General features: G+C 39.8%; 1 protein-coding gene across 2 annotated transcripts; it reads left to right on the top strand.

Annotated features, from left to right (window-relative positions):
• The first annotated feature begins 7,812 nt into the window (after positions 1 to 7,812).
• naa60 (N-alpha-acetyltransferase 60, NatF catalytic subunit) lies at positions 7,813 to 16,606 on the top strand. Of its 2 annotated transcripts, XR_015110153.1 has the most exons (8): positions 7,813 to 8,032; positions 9,820 to 9,935; positions 10,094 to 10,223; positions 10,727 to 10,823; positions 12,402 to 12,636; positions 12,786 to 12,952; positions 13,988 to 14,175; positions 14,318 to 16,606. XR_015110153.1 is itself a non-coding variant. In XM_086185671.1 (7 exons), the coding sequence occupies exons 2-6, from the start codon at positions 9,826 to 9,828 to the stop codon at positions 12,940 to 12,942; spliced, it is 729 nt and encodes a 242-aa protein (XP_086041797.1). In that variant the 5' UTR covers positions 7,813 to 8,032; positions 9,820 to 9,825; the 3' UTR covers positions 12,943 to 12,952; positions 13,988 to 16,605. The 2 variants fall into 2 exon arrangements, 1 of the variants encoding a protein (XP_086041797.1); XM_086185671.1 differs by having other exon boundaries at positions 13,988 to 16,605.
• The last annotated feature ends 736 nt before the right edge of the window (positions 16,607 to 17,342 follow it).

Below are 17,342 nucleotides of genomic sequence, written 5' to 3'. Positions count from 1 at the left end.
GAAGAGGTCAAATACATACACATAATTACATACACATTTTAAATTCCAAATATGTAGCAGTTACAGCCTGGCTATTAAATTGTTACAGCTGATAACATGGGACAATTTTTGGCTATTGTAGATACTGTATATTGGTATAAGTGTATATAGTATTGTTTTGTTTGTTTGTTTGTTTGTTTTTTCAGAACATAATCTGAAAAGAAGCTGCTTGTGGTTCATTTATACTTCAATTCCCAGTGAACTTTATCAATTTATTGCAATGATATCATTGTGGACAAATAAGTTTATTCTTAAGATGTTCAATATCCTGCCTCCATTATTCATCTTAATTTTTAGATTTAGATCTACATTTGAAGGATCATTGCAAAAACAGCACAGGCAAGCTCTCATTGTTATATGCACAGTTCAGTGAACTGATGTTCATCATTTTGGATAATCACATATACCGTTGAACTACGAATTTATCATAGTTATATATTTATTTTGTCTTGTGTTTACTTGCATGAATGCACTTTATGGAGGTTTTTTTTTTAATCTTGCTGTACATTGTGCAGTGACAAATAAACACTGATTTATTAATTCCATGATGGAGAAGGAGAGTTGTTGAGTTTTACCTCCACCCTCACTTTCATTGTGCCGACAATTATTGCAGAATATATGATTTGTACTCATTTAACTAACCTACCCAATACCAGTTGTTCAAGGATTCTTTTCCCTTTAGAGGGTCTTTACGTTTTCTCACAAAAAAAAATTATTATTTAAAATTTATTTTTATTTAATAGACTTCCCTTACTAGTGGAGTCAGGTACCAAGGGGAATATTAAAAAAGTGCGAGTTGCATGTAAATTATGCTTTCAGTGGTAGAGTTTGTCCTTTTCTGTCTGTTTTTAGAGTGAGGACCCTGATGAAACCTAGAGAAATTTGGATCAGATAGTCATTGGCATCTATGTGATTAATAATCCAGGTGCGGGTGTTGATAAGCTTCCAGAAGATGTCAGCATCATAGCTGAAGGTGTGCTGGTGCTTCATGGACCCAAAGATGTTGCTACTGCTTGTGCCTTACTGTTTGGGATCTTCTACAAACTGAAACTGAACTATTCAACTGACCTCAGGTACACTTTTGAATTCATTCAAAGGATCCTGATGGAACTTTATACACACAGGCTTTTGACCAAAATCAAGATACTCAAAAACAAAGTGCTAAACTGATTGCATGAAGCCATTAAAGTGTGATCTGGAGGCTGTTCAGTGCACTGAAATGTGTTTGTTCTCCTGTTTACTTGAGCTGTAGTTTTGACTGTCATTTTTTAGAAATTCTTACTTTTACTGTTGTGTCTGGAGGGTAAAAATTTAAAATTGAACACTGAAGTTCTGGGACCAAACACTTCTGTTTGACATTTTTGTACAGTCCTCTGTTAAGATTTTGTGAATTTGGCCCAAAGACATTAGATCAGGGGTGGGCAATCATGTGCCATGGAGGGCCGTGTGTATGCAGGTTTTCCTTCCAACCAAACACTTTAACAGGTGATTCCACTGATTAACACTCTTCTGTGGCTGAAGGTGTGTTCATCAGTGGAATCACCTGTTAAAGTGTTTGGTTGGAAGGAAAACCTGCATACACACGGCCCTCCATGGCACATGATTGCCCACCCCTGCATTAGATTGTTTGAATTTTGTTATTGTCATTATTTTTCTCAATATGTGTCAAACTGCATGCACAGCAGTTTCAGTTGTTATAAGCTGGCTGTAGCTACTGTCAGTCAGTCCTAAAAGATTCTAGCAACCTCATGATGTTAAAGCTCATCACCATTGCCCTAGAGGTATAGCCCTTGCCATGGCTGGAACAAAAAGCTCAAAAAAATGTTGGAATTTATTGGCAATATGTTTATTGAAAATAAAAAAATATTCTTGTGGCACTTCACTTCATAATGTTATGTCAAAATGTAGTTAAAGGTGCTCTGTAAATCTCAGTGGTACTACAGTACAAGCCTTTAGATTTCTCCCTTTAATTTGAAAAACAAAGCAATTTCATGGGTAGCTATTACAATCCAGAAATTAATGGTTGGACATGTAATGTTCATATATGTGAAGCATTTTTTTTTTTGCTTTCCTGTGATTTTGTGTAACAGGCTATTTTAAATGGTTAATAAAAGTGCTGTTTTGTAAAAAGTTGGTTGTGATGTTTTTTCACCCTGTGTGAACTCTGTTTTCCATTTTTAACATCATTTTAATTAGACAAACTAAACTCAATTAAGACTAACTTAACCACATCTACAGTAGTTACTCTTACTCAATAACCCTGTATTGCTTTAATGTACAGTATATCCAGTTCATTCACTGACCTTAACCATATCACATACATTAAGGCTCCATACATAAAAAAGTAACCCAATTAAGTTTAAGTCACTGAAGTCGCTGTTGTACAATATTTCAATCTAGCAAGTAAATTGTATGAAAACTGGTTTATTAACATCTACTTAAAGTTATGTGGAACTACTTGAAACAGCATTTTTAAGTGAATCCAACATATCTTATATTTGAGTGTATAGATTCAGCATGCATGCACAGTGGGAACCAGAGATAGACCTGCACTTCTGTGGTTCTCACAACATAATCTCTATTCCTGGAAATTATTAAAAGGCCACAATTTATTTTGTATATATCATTAGTTTGGCGACCTGTCCAGGGTGTACCCCGCCTCTCGCCCGTAGATGCTGGGATAGGCTCCAGCCCCCCCGCGACCCTTACTAGTAAGGAATAAGCGGAAGACGACGATGGATATATCATTAGTGTCAAAACAAGAGAAAAATATTACTTCATGTGTTATCCTTACCATAGTTATGCTATCCTTTAAGTTTGAAAGTTATTTTTGGACAAAGGCAATAAAATATAATAATAGTTATTATAAAAATATACTAATAGGTGTTTTTTTTGTTTGAAGAATTTCAAACAAAAATTGAATTTCAAATTTGCAAAAACTCAACACATTTATCATCACTCACAACTGCCTTGTTCTGATCAGCTTGCATTTGTTTTTCAACACTGAGAAATATAGCTACCTGTTCCCGTGTGTTGGAGGAGAAAGTCTCTTGAATGCAGAGCACAGAGGTTTGATTATGTAAGTCCCTGAGGCCTCCACTATATAGTGTGATAGTGTCTCTTGACTGCAGGTGCATGTGACTGGATCATGCTGCAGGGCGTGTAGAGAGGAGGGGTCTTGAGAAGAGAGTGGAACAGCATAAGGTGCAGGAAGTACAACGAGCATGGAAAAAGGGTTCAGGACTGACAGCCAGCTGGGTTTGGTACAGGCTACACAATCTGCTGGCTGTGAATAATTCAAAGTTCAGGACTGACAGTTGACTGCAGTCAAGTTCTGTGAGAACCACAGAAGTGCAGGTGTTATTCTATCTCTGGTTCCCACTGTGCACTGTGTCCCCATGGGGACCAGAACAGGTTACAAGAGTGATGCCAAGTTAGGAGTTTGTGCAGGGTGCCGTGATGACAGTTTGCTGGGGAACAGTGCAACCTTACCTTTTGTAGGAGTTTTATACCCCTCAGTATTTCAAAAGGTGAAATAATGGGGTTAGTGCTGTTGCTTCACAAGAAAAAGGTTTTAGGATTTGAGACCTCGAGCACAGGATCTTTCTGTGTGGAGTCTGCATGTTCTCCCTGTGCCTGTGTGGGTTCTCTCCAGGTACTCTGGCTTCTTCCCACAGTCCAAAGACATGCAAGGGGGGACTAGGCTAATCAAATACACTAAATTAACCGTAGGCATGGCCATGAGAGTGAATGGTTGTCTGTCTATATGTATAGCCCGCCTCTCGCCCGAAGGCAGCTGGGATAGGCTCCAGACCCCCCCCCCCCCCCGCAACCCTTACTAGTAAAGAATAAGCGGAAGATGATGATGGATGGATGGATTTAACCGTTCCACAGCTGGGTCTATGCATGGAGGTAAGCCCCATTAGAACTCAGCAATTGTGCTCCACCTCTAGCACCAGCTCAGGCCAAAAAACAAGTGAACAATAAGCTCCAGAAAACCGAATATGCTGCAAATGGATCGATGCTGTAGTTCTTAAGGGGGCCTGTATAGCTGCACCAGGATGACAGAGGAGCACTTTAGTCGGGCAGGGGAGATGGATGGATGTTAGGTTGGTTGTTTGATGGCTCTCTTCTTTTCCAGCTGGTTGTACTTCGAAGCAAGTTCAACATAGCCAGGCTTTCTTTCAATAAGCTGGCTCGACAAACCCTAAACTCGCAAAGATAAGTGGTATCACGACAGTAGATATGATCTTTCTCTGTAAATTTTGGCTCGCTGCTTCAGGCTCTGTTCACATAGCCATAAAAAGGGGCATTTAACATGTCATTTCACTCTTTGGAAATGGATAGATCATGTGCCGCCAATTTTAGTCAAGAAGAACAAGTCTGAATTCTTGCTTGTGTTGTACGTCGCTTTGGACAAAAGCGTCTGCTAAATGAAATTGTAGAATTGTAGAATTGTAGAATCCTCGGTCTCATCTCTCACAATGATGAGACCGCCTACAGAGAGGAGGTCAGTGCCCTGGAAACATGATGCCAGGACAATAACCTCTCTCTCAACATCTGCAAAACCAAGGAGATGGTCCTTGACTTCAGGAAACGTAAGGAGAGAGAGTTCACTCCCCCATTTTCATCGGGGGTTCAGAGGTGGAAAGGGTTGCCTCCTTCAAACTCCTTGGTGTGCACATCAGCGATGACCTCTCTTGGACCACTCACACCACTGCAGCAATTAAAAAGGCAAATAAAGGACTATACCTCCTGAGGAGACTGAGGAGGTTTGGACTGAGCACCAATGCACTCTGCACCTTCTATAGGGGCATCATCGAGAGTTCCCTGACTGGCTCCATCACCGCCTGGTACAGCAGCTGCTCTGCTGTGGACTGCAGCTCCCTTGGACGAGTGGTGAAGACAGCAGAGCGCATCACTGGCTGTCACCTCCCCTCCCTGCAATCCATCTTCAACCCACGCGGCCTCAGGAAAGCACAGAAGATCATCAGAGATCCCATTCATCCCAGCCACAGACTCTTTTCTCTGCTGCCGTCTGGTAGACGCTTCCGCAGTATCCGCACACGGACTACCAGATTCAGAAACAGTTTCTTCCCCACAGCCATCAGACTCTCAAATATTGCACACACATATACTTATACATATATATATATATATATATATATATATATATATATATATATATATACACATATATTGCCACCACTGTTGTACATAATCACTGCTGTACATAATCCTCACTGTTGTACAGAATACCATGCTCCTCTAAGCTATTTATATATCAGGACTTTACCTTATTTTTTATTTATTTTCTATTTTATTCACTATTTATTCTTCTTTTCTTTTTCTCGTGCTACTTACTTGGAGTTGTCTGCCTGCCTTGTTCTAAGCATTTCATTGCTCAAATGACGCTTTCAATATTGTGCATATGACAATAAAGAATCTTGAATCTTGAATCTTGAATCTTTGACAGGAACGACCAGGAATACAGGGGGGTCATTCGGGACTCTGTCGACTGGTATGAGGTCAATGCCCTGCAGATCAATGCCGGCAAGACGAAGGAGATGGTGATAGACTTCAGGAGGACGTCAACCCTACTACACTGGTGAACATCCAGGGAAAAGATATCGAGACAGTGGACTCGTATAAGTACCTGGGTGTTCACCTCAATAACAAACTGGACTGGTCTACTAACACTGATGTCCTGTTCAAGAGGGGCCAGAGTCAACTCCACCTGTTGAGGAGACTGAGGTCCTTTGGAGTCTGCAGGACTCTGCTGAAAACTTTTTGTGACTCTATTGTTGCATCCACCATCTTCTATGCAGTAGACTGCTGGGGGGGGGGGGGGGATGCACAGACAGAGACAGGAACAGGATCGACAAACTGGTGCGGAGGTCTAGCTCCGTGCTGGGATGTCCCCTTGAGTCTGTGGTTGTGGTGGGTGAGAGGAGGATGTTAGCAAAGCTGACATCCATCATGGACAACCCCCATCACCCTCTGCATGAGACGATGGGTGCGCTGAGCAGCTCCTTCAGTCAGAGACTAAAACATCCTCGCTGCAGGAAGGAACGCTTTCGCAGGTCATTCATCCCAACAGCAGTGAGACTCTACAACGCTTCATGACGCTGAGAGTCATGCGGACACTTTACCTCCTCCGTCATCTCCCCCCTCTGTAGTCACTTTACGCACACATATTTATTATTTATTTACTTTTAAAACAATTTCCTGCAAAAAAATTGCATTGTAAATACTATGAGGTGAAAGAAATTGCTGAGGCAAGGCTGAAGCAGCAACAAACAAATACCTGAAATGCAAAAACAAAACTCGAAAGGTGAAGCTGAGATAAATGGAAAGATGAAGCAAGCTGGAAGGTTTTTCCGTGAGCTTTTTATCTCATATCATCAATATAAATTCACTATGCCTAAATAAATGCACAATTTCATAACAAGATTTAATCCTGCCATCATATGAAAAGTTGTAATAAAACATATCAGTACAACTAACTCTTTACCATTAGCTAACAGCCATTTTCTCAAAATAACATGAGCATTGTTTTGTTTGTTAGCTATTCTCTGCTTTAGCAAATTACTGATCGTTTTAATGTAAATAAAGATGATTGTCGGGCAAAGAGACTTAAAAATACAGTTATTGTCACCCATATGACCAGGATTTTCAAATTCAATTTAACATTGCCCTTTTATGTTTTACAAAGTAATAATTTACCCTGGAAAAATAAAATCTTTCATGGTCTCCATTTTATTTCTATGCTGCTACTTTCTTGTATTAAAAAAAAAACAATGATATATGTCTCCAAGAAAGGTCCAAACGTTTTTTTGCAAATTCAAGGGATAATATTAACCATTATATCTTTCATGATGTTGTCGTAATGTTTAGCTTAGCATACAGAAGATTGTGATGTGTGGTTAGAATAAGATGAAATAGATGGCTGTTGCACCACATTTGTCCATATGATCAATTTTGCCCAGGAAAGATGAGTGATGTGAAGATGTGGGGAGTATTTCCATGGCTTCCACAATTTGTGCTGTCCGACTTCTCCACGACTTATTAGATCTTATAATATCCTATCTGAAAAATAGGAGACAAATGGTATCCCACATGGCAGCAATGCTGAATGTGAGGCCCCACTCAGCTGTTCACCAAACTAACAATCAGTACAAGCAGTTGTAGGACCATGGGTAATTTGATCCTGCAACTTAAGCTTCAACTAGTTTGACAGAATAGCATAATCAATATGCATTATTTATGTTACAGGTTGTTGCTTGTGAACTAAGGAATGTAAATCCACATTTTTCCTCAGTGGTTGGAATCGAAATTAAACCACAAAAACAATATCTTTTCGGATCCATGTAATAATAAATATGATTGACAGGGGTGTGTGTGCAAGCAAACATTCACAATGTGATGATCAGTTCATTTCACATTTGCAAATGATACTTTTTATTTCAAGTTCAACTCAGTAGTGATGTTATATTTTCAATACAAACAAAGTAAAAGATCTAAGAAGTGGATCCTCAACACCGCTACTCTCTTCTTCTGTCTCTTTTTGATTTCTCCTATCCACTTTCAGTTGAACCGATGAAGTTTTCCACCGGGGCCAAGGGATAGTGGATAGGAATAAGAGATAGGAAGGACTATTCGGATACCGCTCTCAAGCTGCTAGACCTATCTCTATGCCAGGCCACTGGGCGGCAGTTATATGATGCCAGCTAACTGGTCACTAGAAGAAGAGGCACGTCGGTTCTGTAATCGCACCAAAAACCGGAAGTAAACATCCAGCTGTTATCTCGGAGAGAGCTATGTAGATAGCTTAGCTGCTGACTGTGTAGCATCGAAACAGCAATGAAACGTTCCTGAGATTCGGCTAAAACCTTTGTTTTAGCATGCTATGTCCAGAGTAGTGGCTGCTTCGTTTATAACCCAAGGGATACAATTCTTCTCGGCTTTCCTCTGGTGCGACCGTTAATACAAGGTACTTCAGCATAGCATAGTAGAACCTTCGATGACTTTAGCATCTGTTAGCTTGTTTGCTAACAAGCTGGCTTGTTTATCACATCCTTTATAAGAGCCTACTTTACGAGGTCGCTTCGTTTCCGTATGCGTCCTATGCAGTCAATAACAACCAAAAATACTGAAAATATGTGTTTTGAACTGCAACGTTAGTAACTGGACACGACTTGAGTAACTATTTACATTTATTTGCCAGGTCTACTTTGAAGAAGGAATCATCAACCTTATGAAGGATCCGTGATACACTAAAAAAATTTGCATACACACACACACACACACATATATATATATGTGTGTGTGTGTGTGTGTATATAGCCCCACGTCTAGCGACTCATCCAGTGTGTACCCCGCCTCCTGCCCAAAGTCAGCTGGGATAGGCTCCAGCCCCCTAGACCCTTGACAGATAAATGGTATAGACAAAGCATGGATGAGTAAAGCAGCGGGCAGCACTGTGGTGAGGTGGTTAGCACTGTCACCTCACAGCAAAAAAGTCTGAGGTTTGAGCCCCAGCTCTCTCTGTCTTTCTGTGTAGAGTGTGCATGTTCTCCCTGTGCCTGTGAGGGTTCTCTCCAGGTACGTCGGCTTCCTCCCACCATCCAACGACATGCAAGAGGGGACTAGGTTAATCAGATACTTTAAATTGACTGTAGGTGTGGCTGTGAGAGTGAATGGTTGTCTGTTTATATGTGTTGGCCCTGCAAATGAATGGGTGACCTGCTCAGGATGTACCCTGCCTGTCACTGGAAGGCAGCTGGGATAGGCTGCAGCCCCCGTGCGACCCTTGACAGGATAAGAGGTAGAAAATGGATGGACGTATGGATGGATAAAGTAGCAAACATTAATATACTGAAGCTTGGATTTGTGGATTGTCAGTAGTTTCCCAGGGAAAATAAAAACCTGTCATGTTCTATTTGCTGTTAAGGGCCTATTACAAGAGATTGACACCGTTTATTATTTAGATTGTCCACATAATGTTTGTCAAACATTTGTTTTCAGCCTAATTCAGTTTGTGCACTTGTAGAGCAAGTGCTTGTCATTTTTTTATTATTAAAAACACATACCTAATTTGAATCAGGAGGATAATCTTTACGTCTTTTGTGTCTTGCTGTGTTGAGACTGAAATAACTGATTGCTTAGTGAAATCATTGATCATCATTCATCAGTTAAGCTCTCATGGATTCAGATCTTGCTGTCATCGTCACATTATCCAAACCTGTTACCCCATTTTGTTCAGTGTGACGGGTTTGCTTTCTGGAGGTACTCCAGATTCCATGGAACTTTTAATCCAATTTTGATTGTTCAATTGGGTTTAAAATCAGCCTCTTTTACTTTTAAAAAGTTCTAGTTATACTCCATTTTTTCTAAAAAAGCCTTTGACGTTTTAACAGCATCTCTCAGAAGTGTTAAAAGTATCCTCTCACTAGAGTTAAGACTTTATCTTTAAAAATCTTTAAGACTAGTTAAGTTAAGACTGACTGATACCATTGCCTCTATAAAGAGATTCTGAATATACTTTTTACTAACTACAATGATATGGAATGGGTGAACGAATCCAGTCAAAGGCTTTATCTTACAACTCACATTGGACCGAATACTGTACTGTCAAAGAGAACAGGAAGCCCAAAAATGTATTTCCATTAGCTACAGTGGAAGCCCTAAAATGTTTCCCCTTGCCCCCAGAGACTACTATTATCAGATAGGTACACACTACTCATGAAGCCCTCCTGTGCTCTGTCTTGGTCCCCACAGGTGTGAATGAGTGACGTGGTGGCTCCCACAGCTCTCAGTGAAGTCCAACTACGATTCTTGTGCCACGATGACATAGAGAGCGTCAAACTGCTCTGTGGTGATTGGTTCCCAATCGAGTAAGAATCATGTTCAGTGAGGTGGTGGTGTTTATATGTAATAGAAATGGACTTTGAAAATGCTATATCATATCTCTTTCTAGTGTTAAACTTAGTGGGGGGAGGGAGGGTTGGGGGGTGACGGATGAATGCCAACTTGGCTTGAATTTTCACATTAGGTACCCAGACTCATGGTATCAAGACATCACCTCAAACAAGAAATTCTTCTCCCTCGCTGCTACCTTCAGAGGAGGCATCGTGGGAATGATTGTGGCCGAGATCAAAGGCCGGACCAAAGTGCATAAAGAGGTATTATGTCCTGCTCTCCCTTTCTGAATTGTGTTGTTTAAAATTATGCCGCAGACGATGAAAGCCACGTCTCACTGAAAGCTGAGAATCAGAATTAATACATAAAAGACCCAAAGCATCAGTACCATTGAGAGTTATCAGTCAGAGTCATTCCTCCAGCAGATACATCTTTAACTCTTCCTAGTCAGGAGAGGGAATCAAAGTCTGGTTCCAGTTGAAACTGATTTGATCTATTGATATATGTATCTTCATACATGAAAATTCCTATCAATATCTTCTGCCTAGTTCCATGTGCTTTGCAAAATGATGCTTCACAAGAAACTGTGTCAAATAGTGCAACAGAGGTGGTCTAAATGTGGCTTAATTCAACATATAATTTTCAGAGCCAAGAGATGTCATCCTAGCTGGAGTTTGTAATAATAAATGTGTAATCTCTTTCGAAATAATGTATGCAGCTTATGTGATTACATGCTTTCTGCCGTTTTCATGTGTGTGTATGATAGGATGGAGACATCTTGGCCTCCAGTTTTCCTGTGGATACACAGGTAGCATACATCCTCAGCCTGGGAGTGGTTAAAGAGTTCAGGAAACATGGCATAGGTACTGTTCAACTCTCCCACCAGCACTCACAAATAAAGTTTCCAAGCCAAGTCCTTGACAATAACCCTAAACAATTGAAAAAAGTTTAAAACAAAAATCATATACAACAACACATACTCACTAAGTGCGCCGTATGAGTGGTGTCATCTCTTCTCAGCATTTTTGCCTGCTGTATCTATGCCAGTGCCCACTGGGTCAGCTGCAGGGTTGTCAGATGGAGCCAATGTTCACTGATTGTTTTCGCTGCTGTTTGTGAGGTGGACCCCACCCCTGCCCCTGTTCCTATTTGGGTGTTGTACCATAAACTCCATCCCTCCTTCATAGCCACAGCTAGTAGTTAAACTTCTCATTTGCCACCAAAATTAACAAGATGATTGAACCAAAATAGATCAGATCAGATACAAATCTGATCTTTGCCATTGCAGCTTTCATCTCAGTGGAAAGGTCAGATAGTCATTGTGAGTTTTAACATTTTGGGGACATTAATGCAGGTGATACTATGGGCAACTATGGTTACGGTATGCCTCTGAAATAAATTACTGAAAATGGGTGAAGTGAGTACCAAGAACGAAGAAAACAAAGAAAGGTGGAAACCACCTGACTTCACTTGCCCTTCTTGGCCATCTGCGGTCATAACCCAATACTGATGGATCTGCATGTCCACCCTCCCAAAAGAAATTTTTTCCCTCCAATATACAGACAACACTAACTGTTCACTCAACCTGTTGTCTTGTAAATGATGCTGAGCAGCATCTTGCTGATGGGAGAAGCTCAGTGTCACAGCCAAGACAGTCATATGTTGAGAAATATGACACATAACACATTTCACTAGTTTCACTAGTCTTCTTTAAATGTTGAATATGAGGAAAACATTGAGGAACATCAGATGAAAGCTTGCATTCTCTCCTGCCCTACCTTTTTTTCTCTCTCCAAGTTGGGTTGAATGAAATCCCTGCGCCTACGGTTCTGAACTTTCAATTCAACATTCTACTGTTCAGTTCTTTTGATTTGTTAATTCACTGCCCATTTGACCCATCTACTGTTTATCCAAATAATCATTTCTGTAACCTGATCCAAAATTGCAGTGGGGTCCAGGCTGCAGTTGTGGAGGCAGCAACTAGGATTATATGTCTTTTTTGAGTCCATTGCAAGTGCACCAACCAGCCTTTTGTCCGTATAAGTTGTTTTATCTCTGTAACCAAAGCATTTTACCTTCATACGTTTCCTTGGGCAAATGTATCAAATATGGGTCACCTTTTAAAGTTCATACTGTATAAATAAGCAGTTAAATAAATTGGACCCAACCAAGGCCTGCAGTGCAAATGTAGCCTATGTTGTATCAAATTTTGATAGCATTAAATGTACAGTGATAAATTTTGAAATGGATTTCTCGGTTTATTTTTTATGTAAACAAATATTTCAAAAAATATATGCTCATAAAAAAATGTAGAAAAAGTGTAGAATATGTTTGCTGTCTTTTAATGATGATGAATCTTTCTGGATATGACTCAAAGCACTGTAAAAGCTGTCCATCATTCAGTCTCACTGATGGATGTCTCTATTTTTACAATCACTCAGGCTCCCTGTTGCTCGACAGTCTGAAGGAGCACATCTCAACTACAGCCCAGGACCACTGTAAAGCAATCTACCTACATGTCCTCACCACTAACAACACTGCCATCCACTTTTATGAGAACAGGGACTTCAGACAACACCACTACCTGCCCTACTACTACTCCATACGAGGCATCCTTAAAGACGGATTCACATATGTGCTCTACATCAACGGGGGGCATCCACCTTGGACAATATTATATCTTTTTGTGGAAGGAGGACGAAGAAAATTGAAATGTTTAGGGGACATGTCATATTTCACTCTATAAAAATTACTTAAATGTGTAGAATATCTTGACTAGGGAAGATGAGATGTTGTTTTCATGTTTCCTTAACCCTCAGTCCCACGGACTATATCCAGCACATTGGGTCGACTTTGGCTAGTCTGAGCCCCTGCTCCATTCCACAGAGGCTGTACCGACAGGCCCAGTCTCTGCTGCGCTCTCTTCTGCCATGGTCCAACATCGCTTCCAAGACTGGCATCCAGTACAGCCGAACTATGTGATGCAACAATGGTGGGTGCAAGTCTCATTTACAAATAAAGCAGCCCTAGAATGATATAATGATAATGATTTGATATTTTCAAATTTTGTCGATACATCAGACTATAGTGATGAAAATTCAACTTAAGGGAGAGGCAGTGAGACCAATAGACAGATAGACAAGGACAAAGATGAGCAGAGGGACAGGCAAGGGGATGACTAAGATACAGAACAATAACAAAAATAGCAGTTAAGATAATAGACATATAATAATAGTTTCTAGGAGGGGCATGGCTTTGCAGTAGAATGGTTGACTGTTACATTGGAGGGTGACTTACATCTCACCGTGTACTGATTTGTCCTTGATGGCTTGCATGGCAGCCGTGTGTGTGTGTGTGTGTGTGTGTGTGTGTGTGTGTGTGTGTGTGTGTGTGTGTGTGTGTGTGTGTGTGTGTGTGAGTGAGTGCAAGACAGAATGGCTTAAAAACTACAACTAAAACTAGTGGCATTCAACCCACTGAAATCTGCAAAGTGAGAAACCACATAGACTTTGTGTTATGGCATAGTGGTTTGCATTGTTGACTCACAGCAAGAAGGCCCCAGGACCTAGTCCTAGCTGCTCCTGGTCCTCTCTGGATGGAGTTTGGTTTGCATGTTCTCCGTGTCTGTGTGGGGTTCCTCAGGGTGCCCTGGTTTCCGCCAGGTTTGTTACTCCTGTCTGTGCTCCTGACTAAGGGGCTGGCAGAAGATCTGGAGTTGGTCCCCAAATGCTGCGCATGGCTGTTTATTGCTCCGTAGAGGATGGGTTAAAATCAAGAGGACAAATTTCACTGTACAATGTAAATGTGACAAAGACTTCTTCTTTGTCTTCTAATTTAAGTTAGTAACATGTATCAATGGATATACTGTAGATATTTATGGGAAATAAGTGTATACAGAAGGAGAAAGAAGGAGGAGAAGCCTAATAATCAACATTGATAAACAACACTGTCGTCTTTTCAGTCTTGTCCATCACTAAGTTTGTGATCTCTTTTTCCACTTACCCCCCCCCCCCCCCAATCTTTGCAGGAGTATTCCATTTCTCTTCAGTCTTCCCCTGTACACTCTGAGATGTACATGCACACCCACAGTTTTGGTCTCAATCAGCTTCCAGCATCCCCCCTGTGCAGGCCTCGGGTTCATCCTGTGTATTTGAGCGTTCAATTATCATTCAAGATTTAAATGCACGTTTGGGTCACAGTTCACCCAAGATCCAGGTTTGTTTGTCTGTGCATGCTGCTGAGCAGGATGGTTACATTGCATCATTATCAGAAGTGAAGATTCAGAAGAACATTTGGTGTGATCTGGAAATAACCATAGTTAATCAGTTATTTTCTATTTTATTAATATGTCCCACAGTTGCTGTCTCACTCCATGTCAACCCTGTACCACTAAAACTGAGCAGTGTGAGACCTCCAACCTGGGTTGCAGATCAGATAAACAGACGCATACTGTAGGTTGTTGTTTCGTTGTGAAATGGGTTGAACACACACCTGGAACCCGATAGAGACAAATGGTTAAAAAAACTCTTCATCCTTTCCACTACTGTCACAGAGACTATGTATTCTGTATGTATATTATATATACTGAGCTCTCTTATGTATGTCTATTATATGCTGTTGATAGGTGTAGTTGGAAGATAACCCACACTTTTCCCAGTTTGAGTATTAGAGAATCACACTCTATTCCAAATAGTAAAATATGGACTGAAGAAGTGGATTTTATGACATTAAAATGCTGGTAAAGTGGAATAAATCTAATGATACAGTGGGAGACAAAATGGAGAGCGCAATATTTTTAGTAGCAGCAAGAATTTTTGAACACAATTCAATAAATTGTCTTATTTGTGTGTGCAATAAATAAATGTACTGGCATCTATGTTAGTGACATTAGTGCAGAACCCCCATGGACCATTACAGTTCATTCGTCAGTCAATATGTACTGCTACAAAAAAGTTTACAGGCATGTCACATGTAATGCAGTACTATTTGAAAGTCTTAACTCTTTATTCATTGTTTCAAAATGTTCCTCATGTGTAATTCATTTAAGAAGTAGTTATTTTAGAGGTTTATACTGGATGCAGTCTAGGTGGTCTGCTCCATGGCTGTAAAATTGCTGCTAATGTACATAAATCCTTGTGTTTGTCCACATCTTGAAATGTGCCCCAGATTAGATTTTAATGTCTGCCTGTAGAGGAGATGACACAAATGCTCCCAAACACAAACATAACACATCTGCAAGTCTGCTTTCCTGCAGGCATGTATATGCGTTTTTGTACATGTATGCAGGGTCAGAAATTAGCACCAATAAAGTGCCAAATGTTGGTCAAATCTGTGTGTGAAGGACAAACTAGTACATTTCAGCCAACATGTTTAGGTAACACCAAGTTCCTCTGTTTTTAAGGTTTTATTGCTCTTAGGGGACAGTGTGTGAAAAATGTGCATTCATTGTTAAAGTTCCTTAGTTTACCAGGCAAGGGCAAACATCTTGAAAGACTATTTTGGACATTATGTATGCAATAAATTTCATTTGATTGATGGTAAAGACAGAGTCCATTTGACTGCCCCTGCTGTATGACCTCTTCACATTGTTTCATTATCCTCTATGTGGTTCTCCAAGTACATTGTCATAAACCTGAACCTTGTTTTCATTCACAATATATACATAGAAATGTTGAATCAGCTATTTGTCTTAATTACCTTTTAAAAGGCTTTCATGGTTTCCTTTACTTCTTGAAACAACAGCTAGCATCAGCATTCTTCAGTATTTAGTCTAATTGTTAAAAGTGTGACCAGATATCTATTTGGGGAAACAAAAAATGTTTCCCAATTTGAAATTTCACAGGAGTTCAAATCCAAATATCCCTGTTTCCTATAAGTACTTTGATGCAACATGTATTAGTGGATATTTCTTGTGCTGGCAATGAAAAATATAAAAACTGTATGCAAGTTTAACCCAATCTGTGCCTGTAAGGTACCGTGTCACTGAGATACAAAACACATACAAACAAAAAGAAAATAGAAAAAAACTGAACAGTAAAACACATAAATACAAAGATCTGGAGTGGCCTTAAAGATTTTTTTCATTTGCATGGCGGGGGAAAGTACTAAATTGAGGGAATGAGTTGTATGTCATGGCCACAAATTATTTAAAGGAATAATGTATATCTCATGGCCTCCAAAATAATAAAATTGAAGGAACAAGTTGTATCTTGTGGCCTCAAAATATTTTTTTCATTTTAAGCCCACATTTTTTTTCCTGTCTATGGCAAGTTATGGCTCCATACATACAGAAAAAAGAAAAGTGAGGAGAAAAAAACAAATTACAAAAGCAAACAATACAAGCATGAAGAACACATGAATAAAGTAACCCAAATATTAAAGTTTATTATGGCTCTGTCTCCAGAGGACTTGAGAAGGCACAAGCTATTCAAAACACACTGCAGTCAACATGACTGGAAGTTCTAGTTTTTTTTTTTTTTTTTTTTTTATATGCTCTTGTCCTTTACTTTTTTTGTTTGTGTGTTTGTTTGTTTGCACGTTTTGTACCTCAGGGCCACCATAATATTGTTGTCTGTGCACACAAATTCAGCAATCTAAATAAATACAAAAGACTGTCAGAAATATGTATTGTCATTTGTATGAACAGTTTTTTTTTTTAAGCAAACATGGTCAAATCTATGTAATTGAAAGTAAAAAAAATTAAAATTATATTTATTGAGGTTATGCTGTGTTTACATACATTCAACTTGCTTGCTTAAATGTGGATGGATTGGTTGTACACATTTTTTTAAATGTTGGTTTTCTTATAAGGATCATGTTATGCATTTGTGATCAGCTTGAGGTTATGTTCCCACCATACTCTTCTGGAAGAAGCACAGTAACACAAGTGTCCTGCAAAACAATGCCAGAACAAGTGCGTGTAAGAAATTGAAAAAAATGTTCTCATCAAGCATATATTAATTTTTAATATAGAGTGAAAATGAAGTGGTTTTATGAGGTCCCAAGACTGATGCTGATATGTCACTGTCCCTGGTCATCCCACACTGGTTTGGCATTGTCACACAACTATGGATTCCTGCAGTACCATGCTGTAAGGGTATTTGGCTGATGCTCATCTTGGGTAGCAAATAGATTGTTTGTGGCTGAAAGACATTTCTCGTGCGTGGCCATCATGCATGCAAATGTATCATTAGAAGATTCAGGTTTGTGCACGTCTAGATTTCTTCTTCCCAGATGATGACTCTTCAGTCTGGTCGTTCCGCATCTTTATGTTGGCTAACATCATTAACCATCAAATGTCTCCTCTTGAGTTGCTACAGCTATATTATCTCTTTTCTGGAGAGGGGCGGGTGGCTTCTCTCTGACTATTTACAGCTTGAAAT

The sequence above is a fragment of the Aulostomus chinensis genome, chromosome 18 (genome assembly GCF_037954235.1).
Source record: "Aulostomus chinensis isolate RoL2024-O1b breed Wild chromosome 18, RoL_Achi_v1.0, whole genome shotgun sequence".
In the NCBI taxonomy this organism is placed as follows: Eukaryota; Metazoa; Chordata; class Actinopteri; order Syngnathiformes; family Aulostomidae; genus Aulostomus; species Aulostomus chinensis.
The sequence above is the reverse complement of the archived record's forward strand: the minus strand, read 5'-3'. Positions and strand labels throughout refer to the sequence as shown.